At 47.6% G+C, this 22,143-nt stretch overlaps 3 protein-coding genes and 1 long non-coding RNA gene across 5 annotated transcripts; 1 reads left to right on the forward strand and 3 right to left on the reverse strand.

Moving 5' to 3' along the window:
• Positions 1–496: 496 nt before the first annotated feature.
• Positions 497–6,068, reverse strand: gyg1b (glycogenin 1b). Of its 2 annotated transcripts, XM_058059891.2 has the most exons (8): positions 5,973–6,068; positions 5,207–5,342; positions 4,960–5,134; positions 4,716–4,878; positions 1,949–2,075; positions 963–1,173; positions 802–870; positions 497–664 (listed from the first exon to the last, which is right to left on the reverse strand). In XM_058059891.2, exons 1-8 carry the CDS (start codon positions 5,977–5,979, stop codon positions 497–499), a joined length of 1,056 nt encoding a protein of 351 aa, XP_057915874.2. In that variant the 5' UTR covers positions 5,980–6,068. The 2 variants fall into 2 exon arrangements, with proteins under 2 accessions (XP_057915874.2, XP_057915875.2); XM_058059892.2 differs by lacking the exon at positions 802–870 and having other exon boundaries at positions 966–1,173.
• A 770-nt stretch (positions 6,069–6,838) lies between these two features.
• cpb1 (carboxypeptidase B1 (tissue)) lies at positions 6,839–10,435 on the reverse strand. The gene is made up of 11 exons (XM_058059887.2): positions 10,340–10,435; positions 9,888–9,963; positions 9,688–9,812; positions 9,505–9,604; positions 9,193–9,294; positions 9,004–9,108; positions 8,830–8,940; positions 8,666–8,756; positions 8,379–8,581; positions 7,537–7,621; positions 6,839–7,224 (listed from the first exon to the last, which is right to left on the reverse strand). Exons 1-11 carry the CDS (start codon positions 10,402–10,404, stop codon positions 7,037–7,039), a joined length of 1,251 nt encoding a protein of 416 aa, XP_057915870.2. The 5' UTR covers positions 10,405–10,435; the 3' UTR covers positions 6,839–7,036.
• Positions 10,436–10,559: 124 nt separating this feature from the next.
• On the reverse strand, positions 10,560–16,760 carry agtr1b (angiotensin II receptor, type 1b). Its single transcript, XM_058059893.2, has 2 exons — positions 16,621–16,760; positions 10,560–12,572 (listed from the first exon to the last, which is right to left on the reverse strand). Exon 2 carries the CDS (start codon positions 12,442–12,444, stop codon positions 11,353–11,355), a length of 1,092 nt encoding a protein of 363 aa, XP_057915876.2. The 5' UTR covers positions 12,445–12,572; positions 16,621–16,760; the 3' UTR covers positions 10,560–11,352.
• On the forward strand, positions 13,902–17,650 carry LOC131108682 (uncharacterized). Its single transcript, XR_013627863.1, has 3 exons — positions 13,902–14,220; positions 14,304–16,265; positions 16,451–17,650. It is a non-coding gene; the product is annotated as an uncharacterized LOC131108682 (long non-coding RNA).
• The last annotated feature ends 4,493 nt before the right edge of the window (positions 17,651–22,143 follow it).

The following is a 22,143-nucleotide window of genomic DNA, read 5'->3' on the forward strand; positions in this document are numbered from 1 at the left end:
AGTGCTGTAAACATTCCGCTTTAGTTGGATGGAAGCCATTTCCATTCAAAGGCAATGATATGGTTTTAAAAAGGCAAGTGGAGCGTACAGGGGGATACTAACTATGCCTAAAGTGCAAGACAAGGCGGTAAAGCTCCGATGGAAAGGCCCTTTTGGCCGTTTCATTCCATACGTGACGGCAGCAAATACTGATGGTGGCCAGTGTTTCCCACAGGACTGCCATCTATTTGTGGTTCTGGGTTGAGGTTAATTTGCATAACTGGTCATGTCACACGTGCGTGTCATGCTTTGGCTCGATTTGTGATCCCTCCTGCTACATCTTATTCTCTGGCAGACCAGGTGCATAAGGCCCTTGATAATGCTTGTATGAGCGAGGGACAACAGGAGGTAGTGGCCATCAATCAGATAGAAGAATGCATGGGAAACACTGATGGCGAGCAGGAAGCGTTTCTATTTGCGTTATCTTGCGGCGGTGGATAAATAATATAGCGTGTACTTATTTGAGGAAGGTGTCGAGCTTCCTCTTGATGTTATCAAAGGAGTCCATTCCCATGTAGTCCGCCTGACCTTGCTCCCATTTGTGCTTGCGTTCTTGCGAGGACAACTCCGGTGAGGCTAAGTAGAGCGCTTGCGTGAAGGACGCCAGGCTCTCCTCCACTTCCTCCTGAACAAAAAGCAGAGAAATGTGATGTGAGGGATGCGGGATGGAGACGTTGCACCAAAGAAGAAAGTAGCCCAGCGTGCAGAAGCTCTGACATGAAGACGCAGCAGCAACAAAGACCTCGCAGGTTGTCTCCATACCTGTGTGGCGTCAACAGTAACCATGTGACTGTAGTGGAAGTTTACCGGAAAGACGGGCAAGCCATCCACCACCAGAAATGCATAAGATGACAATCATATTCACGTGACTTGTCTCCAGAAGGGAAGCATGACAACCAACGTGTGGCCGTGTAGCGTTGGTTCACCTCGGCAAGGCACCCCGTGTGGAAGGGCTGGTCTCCATATTGCTCCTGCAGCATGGGCACCACGCTGCTGGCGTACACGGCCCACCAGTCCAGGAGGAAGGAGGGATGCGCGCCTCCCGCCTGCATCTGTCTGCCCTTGGCGTCCAACGCGTGGCTCCAGGGCTTGGTCTTCCCCAGGAAGTGGACCACCTTGGCGTCGGCGCCGTAGCTGAAATGAGAACGTCAGTGTTCAGTGTGTGGCAGCAACACGTTCATCAATCCCTCCAAAGGAGAACATGTCCTTTGTTCTCCGTAGACAGAAGTCCGATGCCGGTGTCTGCTATGTTTCCAGATGAACATCCTGGTATAAAAAAAAAAACAAAAACTGAGAAAAAAGAGCAAAGAGTGAAGTTGATACCTTTTCCATCTACATTATAGAACATCATCCATCCATCCGCTTATCCTCATGAGGGTTACGGGCATGCTGGAGCCTATCCCAGCATAGATTAGTATGCCCACATTAGTATGTGGGCAGTCCTGATGTCTCCAACTAACAGGAGTCAAAGCAAAGGGCAGCGTTTGGCGTGTGAGTGTAATAAGAAAAGATGCTTCCCTGATGAATGTGAGTGAGGTCTGTGATTGATCAGCGGAAAGGACGGGCGCAAGCACACAATGCTGGGCCGGGTGCTAAACTTAAAAGGTCTTTAAATAAAGCGCTCTATTTGGGGATTTGCTATCAGCTGTTAGCTCGGGGTGAAACCCGAAGCTGGATGGCGCTGGCATCCCACGGCTCCAAACTTGATGTCAGCATGTGATTACGCGCTCATGTGATCAGCGTCCGCTTACCACTTTACACGTCACGGACGCCTCAGACTCTTGGCTGTAGTACACTTTCCTACCACACCACGGCGTCGTCTCCCTATGCTGCTCTTTTCACAGCCTTCCGCATGCCCCCCCCCCCCCCCCCCCCCCCCCCGGGTTTGTGTAGACGTCAGAGCACGTACCGCTTGAATGCTGGAAGGTAGGTGTAAATGGCCACGCTGCTGAGGTTGTAGATGAAGGGGAGGTGCTTGGAAATGTCAGCTGTCGCCCAGTGGCTGAAGAAGTCGTTTAGAACGCCTTGGTCACCCCCTGCACGAAAAGCAGACTTTCAGTATGTGGAAAATTCTATCCTAAAGAAAGACGTTGCAAAGAGATGAGATCACATAGAGCGTCATGGCTCTGTGGCATGGCATGGTTTGTAGTTTTGGAGATGATGATGATGGAGATGAAGTGGATTTCCATTATTTCCTGTGGGAAAACATGGCTCCAGTTTGTGTATGTTATGAAGTTAGGCTCCACTCCCTTTTTGTCTTGTGTACCCCCAGAGCCTTCCTGTCATACCGTGAATACCCCCTCTCTCATACGTGGTCTCCAAAAGTAGAACGTAAACATGTGGAACTTAGGAATCACTAATTTATACAATCATGTGACCTACGTATGCAACCATCACTAACCATAAAAGAAAGAATTGTATTAATTCCAGAGGTGTGATGGCGTTTGCAGTTGCTGGCCAGAAGTCCCAGTATGTTAGAGTTGACACCCATCCCCCCACCCCCATGGCAAATATCAAAGATCAATGTGTATCTATGAATAGGCCAGCCATGCCGCAGATGTATTTAAGAGGGCATGTGACAATGATGGATTGTGATGCTCGTATGCGCGGCACGTCGCCAGCTAGCAGAGCTAGCAGCGCTAGCAGGGCTAGCGTGTCATCACAATGAGCAAACGTCATCGGGCTGTAGATTGATGATGTTTCTAGCGACGTTCCGCAACCAAGTCCAAACTTCCCAGCCTCTCCTGAGGGGAAGGTTGGCGGTGCAGGTAGCGTGCAGAGCCGTTCTCTGACAAATGACAAATATCAGCCTCCAGTGAAAACAGCCGAGATTGGCGATGAGATTTTGAGCATTCTTCATGCTTTAATTGCCACCACTTTCTTTCATGAGTCATTTTCATCAAAAATAAACACATTTACACTCAAAGCATCTGCTAAACGCCACCGGGGGAGCGTGGCGCACTTTTAAAGATTATAATGACGGCAACGTCTTCCTTTGTTAATTGCCCCTTACTTGGCCCGTTATAGCAGCAATATACTACTTCCTGGAGGGAAATATTCTACAAATAATGCTTGCAAGTCATCAAGCCAGGAAGGTCGTTAGCTTTGGCGTCTTAATTGACTTAGAAAAGTTTGAAGCGCATCATTTCATCCCTCATTTGCTTTATGGCCGTGACACCTAGCGCACTTTAGCACTTCCTTTTCTTCCAAGTATCATCGGTGGATGAAAACAATCATACTTCCACACATGAGCGGCACAACAACTCAAAGGCCGCCATTGAGCAACTCTGCATTAACACGCCATTCTAAGTCGGGATGTCCCTGCGGATTTAGGGGGGGGCTGACCGGCGCCTCGTCCCTGCATATAATAACACAAAGCTGTGTCGTGCTACTTTCCTCCGGCGCTTTTTGTCACTTCCTGTCACACTCTAAGACATCCACTGTCACTTTACACTCCAGGCGAGTAAGGTAGTACCCACTAGATGGCGCTGTGGTGTGCAAAGATTGTCTTCAGAGGTTGCACTGCTTTTGGGAATTTATGCTGAGGTTAAGTCCAGGACCAGCAGGGGGTAAATGACACTGGTCTCTCCCCCCTCGTCATCCTCCTGCTTGCTTGACATGGATGTCCTCACAACAACATTTGCAATAAAAGTTAGCACTGTAGTTATTACATTTTAAAATGTGTGCTATTTTAACAGTGGTCCATGCTGTACATTTGCACCCGTGTATTCTTTCTACCGACTCAGCATGAATGAGAACAAGAACGAGAGGAAACTCATTGAATGCTGACTCCATTGGAGATGTCCGTATGAATCCGGTTACCATTGCATCCACGCCAGTCAAGAGTTACACTGCTGAAGTCAGAAAGTCCAACCTCCTCAGCGAATGACTTGAGCAGACGGTGCGTGGCGGGCGGGTGTCGTGTGTGTGAGGCTCAGTGAAGGCCGGGCCGAGAGGGAAAAGATCAACACGGCTGCTTTGGCGTCATGTTACCCAGAACGTTGTGTCACTCGAGGTGACGCAGAGCACAAATGTTTGCTTGTAGCTTAAAGAAAACATCCCCAGCAGGACTTCCTGTTTTACTCGATCAGTATTAGTCATTCCAATACTCTTACACGGTTTACAGTACAATAGTTGATTGAAAGTAAAGGCTGCATTCTTTGAATGTCCAGCAGGGGGCAGCTGTCTTGTGTAAAGGTAAACAATTTGCTGATGTGTTTGAGCTCGGAATCATTGCAGCCTTCGTGTCCACTTTGGATATAATGCTCCTATTTATAGACGGGCAGTCAGTATGGAAGTAAGCAGGGATGGCTTTGGGGCGTGACTACCTTGGGGTGGATTTCCATTCTCACAGTCTCACTGTCTGGAAATTAACATTAAAATTTTCTTTCAAAAAAAGCGTCTGCTACCAAACTGCAGTGGGCAGTGTATAGAGAAAACCACGGTACTAAACTACAGTGGAAGAGGTTTGCCATTGTTTACTTGACTTCCAACATAGCAATATGTTACCCACTTAATATGTTACCCACTTAATGTTACCCACTTAATATGTTACCCACTTAATGTTACCCACTTGAAACTCCCACTATTCAGACTGTGAGCGGCATAAAAGTACTGCATTTTCCCTTCACTGGATTTAAGCGGGCGTCAACAAGATGACGTGCACGTTGGCTCACCGTCAAAGCTGCCGTGTTCTGCGCAGTGCTGAAGCAGTTTGCCATAGGTCTCCAAAGATGGACGGAAAACAAACACGCCCGAGTTGAAGCAGTCAGGCCAGCCGGGATCAGGAGCAGCTGACAGTTCTTCTCTGTCAAAGAGCTCGTCTATGTTGCAAAGCACCTGGGACGCACACACACAGAGGAGAACATGCTCACACAACTTCCATGTCATGCAGCAGCATGAGCTTCTCCCAGGGCTCACCAGAGTGTCTGCGTCCATGAAGACACACTTGGAGTAGTGTGTGAGCGTCCAGCAGTGCAGTTTAGTCAAGGTGACGCCCAACTCGGGCCGCTTCATCAAGGCCAGGTGAGCCGCATCACCGCTGTCTAGCACGTCCACCAGTTTCACCTCATCAAAGATGCTCCTCAGCACCGCCCTGGCGGGTCACAAAACCATGGAGTCAATGGGCAGACGTCTTACGGCATTGCTGGGAGGGCAGCTTCCTTACTGGCATTGCTCCGACAACTGTGGCCCGATGAGGGCGACCATCTTCTTGGTGGTTTTGTGCTTGCGGAGGGACTGGCCCAAAACCATGGCTCCCTTGGCGTAGTTGTCGTTGGTGGCCAATGTCACAAAAGCCTCGTCTGGAGAGCAAAGTCAGGCTAACTTATTTACTTGGAATGAGTTTGGCCACGGCCATTTCCGATTGGTGCATTATTTCACTTTTACCAAGTGAAATAATTATGTTCTTTATTCCCACATAAACACAGAGTAACATTATTGGTATGGTCCTGAAAACTGTTGCTATGTTAAGTTATGACATCATATAGCAACAATAGCTAACAGACTAATGCCACATACACACTATTTAATCCTCGTAAAAGTCAACATATGCAGATATTCATGGTAAATATTATCATATCATACTAAACAATTATACTGTTGTTTATAGTAGTTTAGTATATAGTTCTTAGCATAGTCGATCGTTGACTCTTATGATGCTATGTTATCATATTAGCCACGTATGCTAACAATGTTCCCTTAACTGGTGAGAGCTTATGACTTAAGTGTCCACATGTTTGCTATTTAAGTATTTCAGTTTTAACACGTACGTAAAAGCCGTTATTGACGGGATGTAGTTTAAAGTTACACCTTTCCCACGCATACTTTGCTAGCAAAGCGCTAATCTCAGTTCTCGCCGTCGCGCATTATCGCGGTATTTGACGTGTGTCAGAAAGGAGAGCGGGAAGGGCGGGAGTGTTTTTGGAACTTACCTGCCATGACTGAAGAATAAGTCCAAACTACGTTGGACGCGATCACAAGGCAGCTTTGGCGTGGGAAGGAAAGGAAAGGAGCGACTAAAGTATACTGGGGGGGCATTTATAGCAGCGGGACAGCGGTCAGCGTCACATGACACACACGCCCACCTGCTGCCAACATCCACACACGCACACACGCACACACGCACACACCCACGCACACTCTTCAACTATTCACACATTTGCAAGCATGCGGGCCTGTGTGTGTAATGTATGTATTTACGTATATATGAAACATTTCTCTGTGGTAGCACTTCACATGAGGTACACCCACACAAATGTGATGATAATGTTCATTTCATTCAGAAACTAGTGCATATTTATTATATTAATCTTTATAATGGCTGTAATGTAAATTGCAGTGGTGTCCAACTGCACTGCATCACCCTGAGAGCTGTTCCTAATCATTTGGACACATTCAAACATCAATAAGTATTAAGTTCGTGGACGTGACTGTGGTCATGTTCATCGCATTCTAAGGTGGAGTCACTGAATGTTTTTGGAAAATATTTTTTTCTATTCCCGTTTGGTAAGATGCCTTCTTGCCACCAGCTGTTTTGTGATGCTTTAGCGCCATCGTGTGGACAGGAAGCAAGATCATTTACTGTCAGGAATACCTCCCCAAGGCCTGCTATAAAGATATAAATGATATAAAATGGAAGTAAATAATGATCCAATACTTTAAATTCAGTTGATTTCACGACTAAAAAGTTGATAGTAATTGGGATCATTTACATTTAAGGCATTTTGCTTCGTGTCTCCACGTTTTTTGTTTAGTTTTAGACCAAGCAGCAGACACACAAAGCATGCACTCCTCAACGTGGGGATGGATCATTGATTTTATTGTTCACACTCATCTTGACTTTCTGTCAAGCACAGCAAGCAAACATGGCGGGTGGTGACCGTTTCCATGGATACGGGCTGGAGATGGTGGAGAGGTTGTCGGGGGCCGGAGGGGGGATGCGTAGAAAGGAGAAGCGGTTGGCAGGAAGCCGCGGCTGCTGCTGCTAGCGGGCTATTTAATAGAGGTTGTTCTGCACGTAGGCGGCGATGTACTTGACGGCCAGCATGGTCTCCTCGCACGTGGGCTTGATCTGAGACTCGGGCAGCAGGAAGCCGTAACGACCCGTGTCGCGCAGCTCGAAGGTGAAGGAATATTTCACTCCCAGGTCGTAGGCCCAGTCGTCAGAGCCTCCGGCGGCGGGGTCTGAGGGCACATGGTGGAAAGGGATGTGCTGATGAGACAAGTATTTGTTTTGGCGTCTGAAATGTTCCGGTTGCTATTTCGCACTGCTGACATTTGGATTTTGGGGAGATTTGTGATGATTATTTTGGTTTTATTTTTCTGAGAATGTGACCTCTGTGAATAGTGTGGATCTACTGTAACTCCTCCAAGCAGGTTACTAGAGTTACTTAGAGTTACTACTTCCTGCCTCATCGTGGATGATGTAAGGCAACGTGCCGTTTTGCTCCTCTACCCTTCATGCCAGTACCTGCTTACTGAGACAAATGTACTCACAGATGGTTGTAGCACCGGGTCCACTGGTGTAGCGAGTCCCATACAGCCTACGAAGAGCAGCCGAAGCTCCCTGAGCGATCTTCAGCTACAACGTAGAAAGCCACAGTGATTTGATGAGAAGTTCCACAGTTCCACACTTATCAGTTCGTTTTTTTCCAGTGCAAGCATTGACAAAATAGGTTTGAGGTTTGGGAAATGTTTTTTATGATGATGGTTAGGATGGTAGGATGGATGGATGGATGGATAGGATGATGCTTTGGATGATGGGAAAGTCGAATTTCCATGTGACCATTTCCACTTCATGAGAGCAGTAAATGGGCACCGATACCCCGCCTGTAGAGGGCGCCCATCTGACACATGTACTATCAGTAAATGAGCACTCAGCAATAGAATGTGTTCCCCTGCCTGGGGCAGTAGCCCATGTGCCCCATGGCTACAACAAGCATCGATGACCAGGAGGGATTGTATCCTCAGACAAATAGTGAGATGAATCCGCGTGAATAAGATCCGTACCACGCTGAAAAGAATCACACCTACAAGCATGTGTGACAATCATCCGTCAGCATTTTCACAGATATTTCCGCAACAGCCGACAGGAAATGAAATTTAGGCGAGACATGCACGCACGCTCAGGAAATGAAATTCCTCAGCGAGCTCGGCCTTTAGTTCTTGAGCTCCTTAAAGTGTCGGAGGAGAGGGCGAATTAGAGAATGTGCTGGTGTGAGAGTGTGAGGAGCTGAGGCGCGAGTGTTAGCTTCACAACCCCGGAAACCCCGCCCTCCCGCCGGGAGCCAAAAGGGTGTGATGGCGCTCTTTAGCTGCTGAGAGACACGGGCACTGACCAGCTCGCTGTGGTGGGCGGCCAGCTCGTAGGTGTAGGAGTAAGGGAAGAGCAGCAGCTGCGAGTACGAGTGGATGGTGATGTAGGCCTTGATGACGGACTTGTTCCTGCGAATGAAGTCGGCAACGTTCTTGACCTCGATCTCCGACTCGGGTTTGTAGCCACAGAAGGTGTCGCTGCAGGGGTTGCTGGAGGCGCCGATGGCTGCGACGAATACGCCGTCGTGTGAACGCTCGTCGCTCAGCCCGAAATGAAATATTCATCAGAAATCATCCTGATCCCACTTACTGCACCAGCCGGCATTCCAGTTCCGGTTGGGATCAGCGCCAACGCAGCTGGATCCAGATCTCCTGGAGCGAGTTTTCCTCCACATCCTGTTCTGAAAGTGAACAACACAACAAGCATCAATCGTTCATCTCCACACGAGCACAGTTTGCGGTCCTGTCACCTACACTCTTGTGGGTGTAGTCGTAGCCGTCGATGTTGAAGACGGGAAGGACGAAGACGTCCATCTGATTGAGCAGGCTGGTCATCTGGGAATCTTTGCCGTATGTGGACAGAGCCTGAAGGACACAGTTAGCTCATGTTTCTGCTTCTGTAAACAAAAACAGTTGATGGACTCGCACCTCCTTGACAAACCACTGGCAGAAAGCAGGAGAGATCCACTCCCTGGCGTGGATGCCGCAGTCCATGAAGATAGCGGGCTTGGTGGAGCTGCTCTTCTTACCGATCTGCGATAGCGAAACGTCATTCCCGAACACGACCAACACTCTTGGCACCAAAGGTCCCGCTTCAAGGAAGGAATGCTGGCATACCTTGAGGACGGTCATGGGGCGCCCCTCATAGGTGTTTCCAATCACCTGTTTGCTGATCAGACTTGGGTTGGAGGAGGAAATGGATGAGATCCATGCCTGGACCTGAAACCAAAGGACAGGTACTTTTGGAACAAGAACTTGAACTCTCAAATCAGCTTGGGCCAAGACTTGAATCAGTAGAACCCTCTAGTCGAGGTAATACTTTGGTGACCTTGACACTTGACTTCTACACTGTAAGGGGGTACGTTTTGGACCTGGACCAGGTAGAAACCCTTACGTTGGAGTCCAATGATTAGTTGTAAGTCGTCTTACGTCGTTCCAGCTGTTGTACTTGGTGTAGCTGTGGGCTCTGGGAGAAGCCTTGTTGTCCGCTTGGGCGTCGACGGCCTCCTGCAGATCCTCAATCAGGACCCTATTGGAAGATTCGCAAGAGTTCTGAACCTATGGGCTCCGTTCTCGCGTGACGTTCCAATCTCGGCGAGTTGTTTCACTCACTGGTGCGCCATGTCGCTCTGCAGCAGCGCGGCGTGCACCATGTCCAGGTACATGGCGGGCACGCGGATGTCCACGTCAATGTCGATGGTCACCAGCTCTGCGCTCTCGGGGCTCCAGAAGTCCATCTGCAGGTGGCGCCAGAGACAAACGAGTCCCGGCATTCAGTACCTTCCCACCGTTTGTCTTGCTGGAAGAATTACCTCAATGCTCTTGGCCAGATCCTTAATCAGCGTCACATGTTCATCAAGCGCAGGTTTCAGACGCAACAACCTCTCTCTTTGGAAGGAAACGTGACAGTGATGATTAGACCACATAAGATTGACTGCAGATGATTCCACGGAGAATAATTGTAAATGATACCACTGCTATCCTTCTTGGGGGAAAAAAAAATCCTAATTTCTCCTGGAGATGTTTCTCCAAGATGACAACTTTGTTCTTCTTCACAGAAAACAACCATAATTTTAGCTGACGGGAGGCTAATTGAACTACATCACAATCCTTTGATGGATGGCAAGCACTTGTCACAGTATGCCGCCATGCTAGCATCAGCTCGCCCAAGCGAAGCTATGATTTGCTCAGCGGGTCTCATATTGTCGCCGCTACACTAAAAATGGAATAGTTCTTTGTGTCTTGACGAGGAAGAAAAATTTACCCCTCAAAGCGAGTGACGTCTGCCACGGCGACGCACAGCAATCCCAAAAGCAGGAAGAACCTCATGTTGGCGAGTGGGGCCGACCTGGCCTCCGCGGGCTTCTTATAACCTGGGACCCACGCCCGCCGTCCGCCAATCACACATGCATGTTATTTTTAGGATGCCGAGTCAATGATTGATGGACGTCAGGGATAAACCTGCAAGGTGAACATTTTTACCATAAAGACACAAGTACTGCACAACACTTGACATCTGATTTATTTCCACGTATTCACAATTTATATTCACAACGTAGACGGTAGAAAACACTATCAACATATTTAAATAGCACAAAGACACCCACCCGCACGGACAATAGGGTTTTTATGTACACATCAAGACTTTTAACAAGTATTTATTAGGCAAACACATTTTCACCAGGAGCATATTACATACAAATACAGTACAAATACCACAACATACTAGCTTCATATACAGTACAGTTACTAGGGGTGTCACCAGGCCAGACAATACATGACATACTGTGTACGAGACAAGATTTGACTTTATGGAAGAGTACAAAATAAAAACACATGCTACTAATTAGATTTCAACTAGGCTACACTGCACTCTGTGTGTATGCTCGCGGCCCCGCCTCCGCCCGCCAAGACAAAGAGACCGTATGAGTGACAGTTCCCGTTGGAAAACAATGATCAAGTTCATTTTCATCTTTAATCATCGCCGACCAGACTTCCTTTCCGATTGAAAAATCCTGTCCCGTTTTCATCCCGCAACATCTGGTGACGCCCCAAACAGTTGGAGGTCTGCACAAAAGGCGACAAAACTGGAAAACACGCCATGTGTCGGGTTGTTACATCCGGTGACGCATTTCTTCTGGATATTTCATGGACGCTGCAGGACATCCCAAGAGTCTGTTAGCGTGCTTCAGTGCTTGGGGTGTTGGGGCGTTTCCAACCACGGACTTTCTTCTTCTTCGTTGGCTGCAAACCAGAACGAGCTCCATCCTGTTGGCGCTACTTGCCGTCAGCAGCGGCCTTGCCCTTGGCGGTCAGGCTCAGCGCCTCGGAGGCTCTGAAAGAAAGGGCGCTCATTTTGGAGCTGATGCTGGGGTGAGGCCCCGGAGCGCCGGCGGGTGAGCAGCGCAGGAGGCGCAGCAGGTTCTTGCGAAAGTTCCGTCCCACGAAGCCGTAAACGATGGGGTTGACGCAGCTGTTGAAGTAGGCCAGGCAGATGGTGAAGGGCATGGCGGTGTCGATGATCTCCAGGACGGCGCAGTTCTCCACCAGGATGAGCTGGGTGAGCACCTGGAGGAAGTGGAAGACCTGATGGGGCATCCAGCACAGGAAGAACGCCAGCACGGCGGCGGCCAGCATGCGCAGCACCTCGTCGTCACGGGAACGGGAGCTTTTCTGGATGTGCCTGGCCGCCAGCAGCGCCCGGCCGATGAAGCAGTAGCAGGTGATGATGATGACGAAGGGCACCAGGAAGCCCAGCAGGCTCTTCATGAGGCTGATGGCCAGCAGGAGCTCCTTCAGCCTCACGCGGTTCTCGCTGGTCGGGTGCAGGACGCCGCACACGGTGGTGTTGGAGTTAGCGATGCGGTGCACGTCTCGCGTGAGCGCCGTGGGCACGCTGAGCACGAAGGCGAACAGCCAGATGACCACGCAGGTGATGCGGGCGTACACCACCGTGCGGAAGCGCCGCGACCTCACCGGGTGCACGATGGCCAGGTAGCGGTCGATGCTGAGCGCCGTGAGGAAGAAGGTGCTGGTGTAGAGGTTGAACATGACCAGGCCCGCGCTGGTCTTGCACAGGAACCCCCCGAAGGGCCAGTGGTAGCCCGTGGCGGCGAAGGTGGCCCACATGGGCAGCGTCACGAGGAAGGTCAGGTCAGACACGGCCAGATTGAGCACAAATATGTTGGCCACCGTCTTCAGCTTCATGTAGCAGTAGATGACGGCCACCACCATGCTGTTCCCCACCAGGCCGATGATGAAATTGCAGCCGTAGACGATGGGCACCAGCGTGAAGATGAAATTGTGGTTTCCCGACATGCCGCACGTCAGGTTTATCGCCTTGGTCGCCCCCGCCGTGACGTTCTCCATTTTGGCTTTTTCACTGCCAGAGAGCCAGGGCCGTTTAAACAAAGGGGGTGGGGCTGGTTGTGGGGGTCCCTGTCTGCAGGGTGCCCGTGGCGACTAATACAGGCCTTGGGCGAGGGCCTCAGCCAGTCCTATAAAGCAAAGACAAGAAAAAAAAAAGCGTCACGAGGCAGCGGAGGCAAAGCGCCATCATTAGCACCGGCATGGCCCATAAACGCTAATCCACACGAGCGGCCATGAAAGTCTCGCCCTACACAAGCTCATTACAGACCTGCACATTAAAGCCGTCCTGATGCTTTATGCTACCTCGCTAAAATAGGATGCCATGAAAAACAGATGTCGCCCGTTATTCGATATTCCAAAAATGCTCCTTGGGAACATCGTTATTCAGACATTTGCCGCCCGGCTCCTCCTTTTATCGTCTAATGGGCTAATGAAGGGCGACCGTAAAGCCGAGCGGTGTTAATCATGTGGCCCGTCCATCTGGGTGGACTGTAAGTACCCGGAAGGAGAACATTGAGGCCAGCTTGCCTAAGCACGCCATTAAACATGGAAGCTATAGAAGACACGTCACGTTTCACCGCCCGCCTGCGCCGCGATACGTCGACCCAGCGTGAGAACTTCTAATCAGCACACACCTAAACAAACAAGACAGCGGGGATTCGCCTCGCTGGAAACTTTTGCTCTGTGAGAAAACCAAACCTGCGTGCGGTGGAAAATTGGCCTCGGGCTAGCGCTAGCTTCATTTGTACCGGAGGAAGCGCAAAGAAAACAACAACAAAGTCTCTCTTTTACATGTTTAATGACGCCGTGGGCCTCATTAGTTGGCCCCAAATAATGGATGCGGCTCACACTAAACTATTCATAAAGCCGCTTGTCACTAATTGTGGGGAATTACGGCTGACAAATTATGAACGAAAGCATTTACAAAGTCTTGAAATCATTTGTAACAATATTTTTGTGCGCAATATATATTGTGTTGTCATGCAGATATTTTTAACACAAGAAAAAATGGAGTACTGTTCTTAGACGTGAGCTAAGCTGGGTGTCGCCACCAGATGGCGCCCTTGCTTCACGATGCTGTTTCCCTTCCGGCGGCTCAATACAATCATGTCTAAAATAATAATAATAATAATAATATCAAGCACTACTAAGCGCTCATTTATCTGTACAATAATAAGAATGAAAAATATATATTTTTAATGACTAAAACTGATACAAAATACTAAAAACCTATTTTATATGTAAATACCATAATAGTGGCATAGAATATGAATACATGTAAATAATGTATGGGGGATATGTAAAGATATTTGTAAATACATATGCAATTTAATTTGTATTATAATAAATATTTTCTATATAATCCTGTATGTATAATAGAAGAAAAAAAGCAATAATGTACTATCCATTATATTAAAAAACCATAATAATGGCTATTTTCATCTTTGTCACTAATCTAATGAAGACTTGTAACTACTTGTGTGTGCACCAAGTGTGCACCTTTAGGAGACCAGGCCAGCCTGCATTCCATCTCCTCAGTCTGCACCTTCCCCACCGGTGGTGAGAAATCAAACCCGTCGGTGCGTTGAGGAAACAAGACTATCAGTTGCAGATGTGGGATCGTTGCGTGTGGACGCCCGGGGGCCGCCAAGGGCAACACAACCACCGCCTATCTTCCTGCGCAGGCGGCGTGGTGGAGGCGCACGCACGTGTTTTCCATGCTTAACGGCCTCTTTGTGCTGGCGTGGACTGTATCACGGCTGGCCACCTCATTAGGTACACCAGATAATGGCTGGACGCGTACAAATATACTCATAAACATACGTCACATGAATGCCTCTTTTCTCTTTGTGTGTTAGCACGATTACACAAACACGAGTGGACTGATTCCCAAGACCAGACTTTGGAGGGTGAGGAACCCGTTCTAAGGAAGACCGCATTCCATGCAGATAAGTTCTTTACCACATGCTTTCCTTCTGCTTTTGGTGCATGATGCATTCATGCTAACGCTCAACCTTTACAATTCACAAGCATTATTGTTTGTTCTATTTAGATATTTTGTTCCTGGAGGATTTATAATGAATAAGAAGAGGTAGTAGGAGGGTCACCTGAAACGGCAACAGAAGCTGACCTGGCGGTGGATCATACCGTGCAACATGAGGTTCACATTGCATCCCTGGAAACATCGTGCGTCTTTATCCCCTAGTGGGGAAATGCCTGCGCGGAGAGCGCCTCCATAGACGCTAACAAGGCAGCAGAGGGGGGGCAGACGTGGAAGTGGGCGACTTAGCCGCTGAAGATGCACATTAGCAGGAACACGACTTCCAAGCTGCATCCTCGCTGCTTACAGTCAACAAAGCACGGCAGCGATACAGCAGGAAGTTGGAGGTCATTTTTGTGGCCGAATGCCGCGCCTCCATTTATAGCCTCTTTTTAAGGTAATTCAAAACAACCTCCTTCCTCCCGGGATCATGGGAAGGTCCTGGAACGTGGCAGAGTTAAATCAGTAAATAAAAAAACAGGCTTCCCGTCAACACAGATATGTCAACAGCCCCCACCACAGCCACTCCGCTACCCGTCTAGCTGGCCGCACATAGACACGAGCGCAATGTGGACTTGATGGAGTTAATGATTTATACCAGGCCATTATCACCTCAGCTTCATCTTACCTGCGACTCTTTACGACACTTTTAAAAGCTACCTAAACACATCCACTTTCACCCGGAAAAAAAAGGTCATTTTACGTGTCAAAAAGCTTCTCAATGCTGGGAAGAAACGTGGCCAGTGAATAGGCCGCGTTTGTACAATGATGCTGACTGACGCCTAAAAGCCTCTCCGCCTCGCCGGTCAACATCCATGGACTTCCTCCATGCAGTCATGGATGTGCTCCATCTGCTCCCAAAACAACCTGTCTGACAACCTTCTCGTCCACATGACCCCAGACTTGACTTTTTCATGACAATTTCAACTCAACCTTTCCTACGGCCAAACATTGCGTGAACCAAACTCGTCGGTATCATTTTCCCGACTGGAGCCCGACTCAAACCAAGCATCCCACGCTGGCGTCGGACTTTGCTTCTTGTTGAGGGAGCATCATTTTTTTAATTGGGTCTGACTGCTAAATAACCTGCCATGGGGCCAAAGAAAGTTGCTACACCACCTTTAGAGGAAGAAGAAATGCAGGAAGCCAAAAGGGCGAAAGGTGGTGACTCGTTTGTGATGAAAGATCACAAACGATGGAAGTCGGTGGGGAGCCCCGCCTCTTTCCTCTCCTTGCCGTCTACCGTACGCCGCACAAGAGTTTTATTATCATTATTTTCTATAAATGAGTCATTGCCACCATGTGTGAAATACACCGTGTTTGCTATGTTTTATGAAGACAAATGGCAGGATTATTACAGTATTACAGTATTAGAGTATTCGAGTATTAGTGTACTCATGACTCTACGGGAGGAAGAATAATGTGAAGAACAAAATACAATTTTGGTTTCCATGAAAGTGAAGCAAAGTACCAATAAAACAATCATAAGTCATGGGTACACGGGACCAACATACACAATACACTACATGATGAATATTTCAGTACGACTTTTTCTTAAAATGTAAAATACTAATATTTATTTAAAAGCAGAAAGTAGTCCTACTGAGAGTAAGTAGCATGTGTGTTACTACTACTAACACATTCCACCTTCAACTTTCCAGCCTGTGTTAGTCTTCTTTGGGACGGGAGCGTCTGCTTGGACCGTAAACATTCGCTGGTGACCGTGGAAGGACGGGACTACACGCTGGCTTTGTATGCGGGACAGCCTCTACGCCGCCTGGTTTCTTTTATTTCCATTCTTATTTAGCGCTCTAGTTCTCTCAAATGTCAATCACAATCTCAGTCTTAGCAAGTGATGGAAGCCCATCAGAGCGTCTGTTTTAAGAACCTCTAAGAACCAAAAGCTTTTAGTGCTCTTAAGCTGTACTTCTTGGGGAATTCACTCCCTGCATTTCGTCTTTTCAGGCAGGCTGAATTGGTTTTACAAGCTCCAGGCTCATCCCCGTCCCCCCGTTTCCTTCTCCTGCCCCCCCACTTCCACATGGACTACTTGGACAAACGGCAACAACAGGTGGCAAAGAGCAAAGCGGTCTGGAAGTTTCCGCTCAAGTCAGAAGGAAGAAGCTGATTTGTACCTGAAGGCTGCCGATGCTGCCAGATTCCCACCAGAGAGAGACCGCCGCCGTCTGCCGCCGACCCGCTGCCTCCGCTTGGACTTGACTGGTGGAGCAAGACCAGCAGGAATACCATCCCTCGCACACTGACCCCCCCCCCCCCCCCCCGCACATGCAGAAAGCGATGACTGATTTTGACTGGAAGTACACACACATTGTGCTGGCCCATCTCTGCACACACACACACACACACACACACACACACACACACAAATAAACACACCATCTTTCACAATAGCACCTCTCCACCCCCTCAGCACCTCGCTCCCCCCTGGTCCTGCCCCTCCTCTCGCCTTTAATCACTCACTTTCACTCTTTTGGACCTGTTGCAACATTCTTACTCTTTACACGTTAAAGCTACACTATGTAACCTTTGCACTTTAAAGCTACACTATGTAACCTTTACACTTTAAAGCTACACTATGTAACCTTTACACTTTAAAGCTACACTATGTAACCTTTACACTTTAAAGCTACACTATGTAACCTTTGCACTTTAAAGCTACACTATGTAACCTTTACACGTTAAAGCTACACTATGTAACCTTTACACGTTAAAGCTACACTATGTAACCTTTACACGTTAAAGCTACACTATGTAACCTTTGCACTTTAAAGCTACACTATGTAATCTTTACACTTTAAAGCTACACCATGTAACCTTTACACTTTAAAGCTACACTATGTAACCTTTACACTTTAAAGCTACACTATGTAACCTTTACACTTTAAAGCTACACTATGTAACCTTTACACGTTAAAGCTACACTATGTAACCTTTACACGTTAAAGCTACACTATGTAACCTTTACACGTTAAAGCTACACTATGTAACCTTTACACTTTAAAGCTACACTATGTAACCTTTACACTTTAAAGCTACACTATGTAACCTTTACACTTTAAAGCTACACTATGTAACCTTTACACGTTAAAGCTACACTATGTAACCTTTGCATGTTAAAGCTACACTATGTAACTTTTACACGTTAAAGCTACACTATGTAACCTTTACACTTTAAAGCTACACTATGTAACTTTTACACGTTAAAGCTACACTATGTAACCTTTACACGTTAAAGCTACACTATGTAACCTTTACGAAGACCAAAATGTCTTATTTTCTCTCACTTTCCATTTTTCTAAAAAAGTCCCCATCGTTCCACAGACGTGTTTCATCCGAGAGGAGACTGAGGGCCGACACAGCAAAGCAGAGACTGTGGAGTCGACCACCGCAACGTCCAGAGCTAAGCTAACGTTAGCGTGCGTGTTCATTGTTGGGCTTTCCGGTTGGCTGGGCTGGACCAATCAGCACCCAGCTGTGGATTATGTCACCCACACGCTATCTGCTCGGCAAACCTGGAACCCTGGCTGACCGGGTACCTTGGAGTACCTGCTTTTTGGTACCCTGGTGTCCTGCTTTTGCCGTCAAGTGGAGTTAGTACTGTGGCTTTTCAGTTTATCCCTACCGCTGCTTTAAATTGTCTCCCACTTCTCTTAATGTGCACTTGTGCACATCTTTCATTACCCCCCCCCCCCCCCCCACATGTATGGTGATGGTGATGGTGATGCCCGGTGTCAACACTCTGTATTAATAGCCGACATCGGCTCGCCCTGGATGGGCTGTTTTTTCCTGTCCTGTTGCCGACGCTTCCGGACCACGTTTCCTTTTTTACACAATGCTTCAGCTGTCAATCATTTGTCAGACTTCTCTCAGACAAATGGTGACTATTGTTTCCGTATTCTCGCACATTTATCCTTTTTGTGTACAAAAAGAAAGTTCATTTGTAATAAGCTAATTTGTTTTACCATGCCCAATGATGCTAATCAGACAACGACGTCACCACAGATAGATGGCAGTCCTCACCTACCCCCTCCACCCCCCGCCCGCCCGCCCGCCCCCGCCACGTGAAGGACGGATCTTGATGGATGAGGTGGCGAGGCCGTCATGGCCGTCACCTGAAGCCGGCCGCCGGAGTTAAAGACAAACGAGGAAAAGAAAGTAAAAACAAACAGCCGGGGTCCGGCTGGGTGACTTTCGGGCGCTCAGGTGTGACCGAGTCATTTGAGAGCGTCCTGGTTGACAAAGCCAAGAACGAGAACGGGTCGGAATGTGTCAAAAGGCAACAAGTGCAGAGGTTGAAGACGTGACGATGCGTCGCCACCGCCGTGATCGCCAACCCGCCATCGGCCTCCCATGATATCGCTGGCTAGCGACAGCGTGGATGTCGCCCCAGAGAGCGCTCAGGAAGCACGCTGTGTGTGCATCGCCAAGAAAACAAACACTTCTCAGCGCCGACAGGATGTTGTTGCACAAACACTTACAAATCAAAGCTCTGAAAGTCACATTCTACCCATCAACCACCATCCTTATGTGAAACATCAACATTGTTCTAAAGATATCAAAACAGCTAAAGAGGCAGCTAATAATCTATTCTGCCTATAAAGCCTTCTGAAAAAACCTCAGAAAGCAACAAGGCTCCGTTTCCAAGTGACAGTGACATTGTATTATTGACATTGTTACAGCCAAGAACTATGCTAGCAGCTAGCAGCTAGCTTTAGCACACACTGGCTCCCAATGCCTCAGGCCACTAGCCAAAGTCTTTATGTTTAGGATGCTAGGTGTAGCCTTCCTTTCTATGTCGCTACGTGACACCAATGCACCCAGGAAGGGCGTTATACTACAATACTCCAAGTATAACATGTTATCATGAATGTACCTGGTACTACATGCTCGCAGTGTGGATAGAAAACCTTGTTGGAGCTTTTTGGGAATGTTTGAATAGTCGCTTTTTGAGGGAGAATAGGTGCGTCCCATTTGATGCATTCATTACCTGCCTCTTTTTACCTGTTTTTATATCTTTGGAATACACAGAGAAGATGAACAAGTGTTCCATGTCTTACTTATGATGGGTACAAAAATAATGTGTAGTTAGCTAATTGTCAGGATGATGTGAGGGCATCCTGATAAATCTGCTGACATTAAAAATTGCTGAGAACTGATATTAAAAAAAAAAAAAACGCAGTGTTTGAAAAGTGCAAAAGGTTCACCAGAACCTCCGTGGTGATACGCCGGCTGCTCCGAGCATTGGTCCGACTACAGTGCACCTTGCTGGGCCACAGTAGGTGGCTCGCTGCGCTCTGCTTCTCCTAATGGAAGCGATGTGCTCGTGGTCATGTGATGTTTGGGTATCGGACCAATCAACAGGCACCTTGGTATCCTTGGCATCAAATCCTCATTTCTTACAGTCCTTCAAGCCTCAAAACTACACGCTCATGTAAATAGGAAAAGCAGATATCAAAAAGTTATGATGAACTTCTTTGTTGTGCTAAGAAATTACAAGGGGGGGGGGGGTCCACAGGAAGTGTTCTGCTTTACATGGTTGATCAAGCGAGGCCGTCCAGAGGACAGGGCTTGACCTCCATCGCCGCTCGCCCGGAGGAGCGCCGCTGCAGCCGTGTTCTCGCTAATCACATCACTCGGCCGCGTCGGGCAGCGTACACACTTAAGCTGAGGTTGGATGAATCCTTGATTACCGGCAGGAGGAGGGGGGGCGATGCTTTCGTTAAATGCCAAGCCATCCTTCTGTCGGGCAGCTGCTGCAGGAAAAACAATCCTCTGTGAACACCTCATCTCATGTCAACATGGATGACAAAAACATAAAAACATGCGCTCAGGTGATGCGGCTTGTTGTTCCTCACAAAGCTGAGATGATGAGATGATGCAACATACATGAGAACATTCAACATGTGGTCCTCATTAGTTGCTGATATGCAAGGAGATATTCTTACTCTTTCATATCCTCATCATTCACCCTGCTGTGATGTTTTATTGATGAGTATTTCATATTGTTGGCTCATGTGTCGTTATGAAACATCCATATTTGATACTGGAGCTACGGTTTGGCTGCGTACGTCATCATCATCACCATCATCATTATTATTGTTATTATGAGAAGCATGATACCGCCACAGGTGGAAGTCGTTGAAATAGTTTGTACTTTTCCACACCCTGGGGTCGCTCAGGATTAATGAGACAGGAAAGAAAAAACTAAACAAATCCACCAATCTGTTTGCAGTTATTTTGATTGACATGTTCAACTTTCACCTACATCGATGTAAAAAGTCATACAAATCACTATGGAAACTACTATACTATATTATTATTATTAATATCACCAAGAAGACCATATAACAACATGATTTGTGACATACTGTAAGTAGGCAGGCTAAGGATGTGCCACAAATCAAACGTACCCCCGACCCAACCCACTGCGCATGTCCGTAGCGGCCAGGTTGCCGAAATAAAGTGGCAGCCAGTGCGCGCGCGCGTTCCTTTGAGCCATGCCTGCTGACCGGAAGTCGCTTCCTGCCGCGACTCACCTGCGTTGAAAACTTGCTGCAAAGTTCCCCAAATCAACGCTCAGCCGCGGCCGTCGCCTAAAGGTAGGACTGCTGCTTGTTTTGCTAGCGCCTGCTTGTGTTCTTGGTGTGTTTGCTAGTTTGCTGGTTTGTGTCGTAATGTCCTTTGCCTTGTTTGGGGCCTGCTGGCACCTGTCAGGCTGACGTCAGGGCTGTTTAGAAAGCGCGGGCTTGACCCCTCCGATAGCAGTTTGTGGTTTCTCATAGCATCGTTGTTGAGTGGTTTGAATCGTTGTTGTTATCCTTGTTGTTGGCATAAGGGTCCTACTATTAGAGTCTTTTTCTACAGTGTTGCTTCCATTTTGTGGTGCTGCCCAGCCTAGTCGGGTCTAAGGCGTAGTCTAGCTCAACCCTGCATTGGTATGGTGGCCTGGGAGGCCCAAGCTTGTTGTGCACTTGTTTTTGCTGCTGTTGGCTTGCTGCTGTCACTTTGAAAATGCTGAAAAGTGTCATTGATGCGCTTGTTTGTTTGAAATGCTGTTGCTTTGGTTTTGTGGAACATTCCTCCTTTTACAGCTCCACTGGCAACGTTTTCCGAAGTGCCCTTCCGACCCTGTGGACTTGCTGACAAGGTGAGTAACAACGTTATCCACATGTGACTGTAAATGTACGCTGAACGCCACGGGGGAACGCTCAATGTTTTAATACGCACCCCCCACCCCTTTCCTGCTGCAGCAACAACGTGTAAATGTTAGCAGCTTTCAGGCCGCTGTCATGTTTATTGATGTTTTAATGTTCCTTATGAAAGCAAGATTAAAATCAGTTTTTATTTGAAAAAACATATCTTCAAACACAGGCAGGTCATCTTTTTCAACAAAAATACCTTCAATGACACGTGCAAAATGTATTTCAGAGCGCAAGAAATGTCAAAATCAATATTCCAAGTCACTACATTCAATAAATCAATACATAAAGTTATGAATATTTGATTATTATACACTAAAACAAGGTTACTTGATATTTGTATGTGCTAATCAATCAAAATATTAGTGTAAATAAACAAGACTTTAGGCTATCGGACAATTACAGTGAATATTTTAATGTTATTTTTGTTTCGTGTCA

The sequence above is a fragment of the Doryrhamphus excisus genome, linkage group LG7, assembly GCF_037039965.1.
Source record: "Doryrhamphus excisus strain RoL-2023G ecotype Guam linkage group LG7, RoL_Dexc_Guam_v1.1, whole genome shotgun sequence".
Classification (NCBI taxonomy): domain Eukaryota; kingdom Metazoa; phylum Chordata; class Actinopteri; order Syngnathiformes; family Syngnathidae; genus Doryrhamphus; species Doryrhamphus excisus.

Excerpts from the sequence above, each read along its gene's own strand:
- gyg1b (XM_058059891.2), bottom strand. Across the intron at positions 1,174-1,948 it reads TACCTTCCAGCATTCAAGCG|CTACGGCGCCGACGCCAAGG; the intron begins GTACGTGCTCTG and ends TTCTCATTTCAG. Across the intron at positions 665-801 it reads TTACTGTTGACGCCACACAG|GAGGAAGTGGAGGAGAGCCT; the intron begins GTATGGAGACAA and ends CTTTTTGTTCAG.
- cpb1 (XM_058059887.2), bottom strand. The coding sequence starts at position 10,404 with ATGAGGTTCTTCCTGCTTTTGGGATTGCTGTGCGTCGCCGTGGCAGAC. Across the intron at positions 8,941-9,003 it reads GCCAGTGGTTTGTCAAGGAG|GCTCTGTCCACATACGGCAA; the intron begins GTGCGAGTCCAT and ends TGTGTCCTTCAG. Across the intron at positions 8,582-8,665 it reads CTGGAATGCCGGCTGGTGCA|CCATCGGCGCCTCCAGCAAC; the intron begins GTAAGTGGGATC and ends TATTCGTCGCAG.
- agtr1b (XM_058059893.2), bottom strand. The coding sequence starts at position 12,444 with ATGGAGAACGTCACGGCGGGGGCGACCAAGGCGATAAACCTGACGTGC.